This window comes from Priapulus caudatus, unplaced genomic scaffold, assembly GCF_000485595.1.
Source record: "Priapulus caudatus unplaced genomic scaffold, Priapulus_caudatus-5.0.1 Scaffold529, whole genome shotgun sequence".
Classification (NCBI taxonomy): domain Eukaryota; kingdom Metazoa; phylum Priapulida; class Priapulimorpha; order Priapulimorphida; family Priapulidae; genus Priapulus; species Priapulus caudatus.
In genome coordinates this window covers 104,541-107,425 of record NW_014577590.1, presented here as the reverse complement: position 1 = coordinate 107,425, position 2,885 = coordinate 104,541, and the positions used below count along the sequence as shown (strand labels likewise).

The 2,885-nt window shown below is 42.8% G+C and overlaps 1 protein-coding gene across 4 annotated transcripts in view; it reads left to right on the top strand.

The window, feature by feature from the left end:
• LOC106811344 (KIF1-binding protein homolog) overlaps positions 1 to 2,879 on the top strand; it is a 4,123-nt gene extending 1,244 nt beyond the window's left edge. For 2 of the 4 annotated variants that reach the window (XM_014814928.1, XM_014814927.1), the window contains 2 exons: positions 1,067 to 1,174; positions 1,755 to 2,879. In XM_014814928.1, the coding sequence (XP_014670414.1) occupies positions 1,067 to 1,174; positions 1,755 to 1,835 (189 nt within the window). In that variant the 3' untranslated portion in view covers positions 1,836 to 2,879. Of the gene's footprint in view, positions 1 to 1,062; positions 1,175 to 1,754 lie in introns of those variants that run through there. The other 2 variants (XM_014814929.1, XM_014814930.1) reach the window with 2 other exon arrangements.
• Positions 2,880 to 2,885: the final 6 nt, after the last annotated feature.

Below are 2,885 nucleotides of genomic sequence, written 5' to 3'. Positions count from 1 at the left end.
GTATGTAAGTGAAGTTCGACACTGAGTGGCGTGCTTAGCCACTATAATCCCCTATAACGCTAAGAACCCCCTAAGACGTGCTAGATAATTGAAAGCTAAACCGTAGTTTTTCCGTGAGACAGCATGAGCCACGCTGAGCGAGGGAGGTTAGTGTCGCTCTACACGGAAGCCAAGTGAACGTGCATCAGGTTTGCTCTCGCACACCGTTGCTGCGGCAACGAAAACACATCATGGGATCCGGCGGCGGTCGTCCTGCAACGATGTGTCGACGGTCTAAGCACGGCGTCTGGCATGGCGATCGTGTCACTGCTGAGGGTCGCGGAAGTTCTGATGCACAGGGTATAAATATTTTGAAATGTTAATTACGTACAGACAGATCCTTTGCTAGTTTTTGACAGACCTCTATGTAATGCCATGAACCCTGTATTCGTGATAACAGACATCTGTCCACACTTTTGCCATTTTCCTTGAGTTATATGCAGGTTTGACTGCATATTCCCTTATATGCAGGTTTGACTGTAATCTATAAATTGAAAAAGGAGGAAAAAGTGCAAAGTTATAGTGGTTTAGTAGAGTGTATGAATCTGAGCAAATGAGTGTAAAGTTCCTGTTCGTATGTCAGACGTAATATCAACTGATACATAATTTTGCATATGTATCATTAAAAATTCATATAGCATTATAATTAGTTCTTACTTCCAATGATCCTGCACCGTGTTCCATGCTGCTGTCACCACCTCAATTACGACTCCATCGCCGAGATTAACCTAGATTAAAATCGACGAGCGCAAATTGTTTGAGCTTGAAAATGAATTTTTAATGATACATATGAGAAATTATGTATCAGTTGATATTACGTCTGACATACGACCAAGAATATCGTGTTAGCTGCGAACAAGGAGAGACAAATCCACATGGTATGTCTCAAACAGCTTTATTTGCGAGGCAAACAAAACACAGTGAAGACTGAAACATAACAGAAGTCAACAGCATAAGTAACCTGGTTAGAATACGTTACTGTAGAATCATAATTGTACAGTATTATTAAACATTAGAATACAGGAACCATGCGTGCTTCTGGAACATTCTGGAAGCTGCAGTGCCAGTAGTGTTCCACGAGAAATTCATGAGGAGTCCAGATGTGCCTTCTACAATACTGGAGACATTTAACAAGGTAGCTTTGAAGCACCGGTGGTAGTAATAATAAGTTTGTCTACCCACTGAAAATATGTATGTAAGTGAAGTTCGAATTGATGACGGGCTAGCATCTAACATTAAATTCCCTCATGATATACTTTGCAAGCGTTTAGCAGCAAAATGAATCTTAATATTAGTTTTAACATCGATCTTTTCTCCTAAATCGTTGAAAGAATTTTATTTCGTAAAGCTATGAGGAAATTTGCTATGATTTTTAATTCTAGTAATTTTTACATTTCTGTCAAAGGTCTAAACTGAAAGTTTCACACTGAGGCTAATGTTAGGACTTTCTCAACTTTGTTTCCTACACACAGGGCCCCTGAACTCTGTGCCTATACACTCTAAATGATGACCTCAAAATAATATAGTTATTATTTTGAATTTACTTATTCACATAGATTCTAGATATAAAGCGTTACGATGTCTACGATCCATCACCTGCTAGATTAGTTGCAGATGCCAGTTGTAGATGCGTTGTTGGCAGCATGCCAGCTCATTGCGAGATTCGGGCGAGCACAGGTCCCGTCCACCACATCTATCTTCGTTTTCTCTTTCAGGAAAGCTATCATCATGGAGAATGCCTGATTTTCTCGGGGAGAAGACGAGGCATCTGTGCTTTCCAGTGGATCCAAGTATAATATGAGTCGCTCCTTCGTGGATATGGCCACCAGCATCCAGTGGTCACCAGTAGGATTCCATGGGTCCAGAATCACTGAAGCAGCACTGATGCTGCAGTCTGCCCAGAGCATTCCAGTTGGCTGACCCCTCGCTCGCGGACGCGCGTGAGTTCTACTCGCTCTACGACCACGCGTCAGACTACGCCGAGCTCGCGTGCGACTCCAGCCTGCTCTACAAGCTGCTCACGTTCTTCGAGTCGGACTTTGAGCGCAAGTCGAAGATGCACAAGCGGCGCGTCAACGCGCTGCGTGGAGTGCTCGGCGAGCTCAACCCGCGCCACTACCTGCTCGTCTGCCGGCAGCTGACGTACGAGATCGCCGAGGCGTACGGCGAGATGCTCGACATCAAGATGGCGATCGTCGAGGAGCAGCAGACGACGCCGTCGCCGCACGCCGTCAGGAAGATCAACCTGCTCTGCGCCAAGTGCATTCGCAATTTCGAATTGTTCCTCGACTCGTTAGGACGGCGAACTGCGAGATGCCATAACAGTTTGACAATGATAATATTCGTCCGGTGCTGATAGCTTACTTCTACATGGGCCGCATGCATTCGAAAGTCATCAATTCCAATGTTCACAGAAGGATAGAGTGTATTCAGAAGAGCACTGATTGCTATCAGTTATTAGTTAGTTATTGTGAATAGTAACCAGACATTGATACGAGTGGATTGTTTTTGTCCTGTCGATTTTAAAATAATTATCACATCGCCGATATTTGTTAATGGTTTGTTTTTTGTCGTTAGTAATTTTGTTAGTTGTTACGGAGAGAGTGAACTCAATAAAATGCGTGGTTATTTGCCTGTGGGAAGGATTAAAAAAAAAACCTAAACGCGTTTTGTTCTAGCGCGAAATGTTCCCTTTTGAAATTGTTTTAAAAACAAGTACTAATCTTCGGTGTTGTGCGGTTTGGATCTACTGTTTATAACTCGTCACTGTAGCTTAATATTAGTTAGGGGGTGGTAAAACTATAGGCGCAGTTTTATTATTACAAATATCTCGTATAATTATAAAT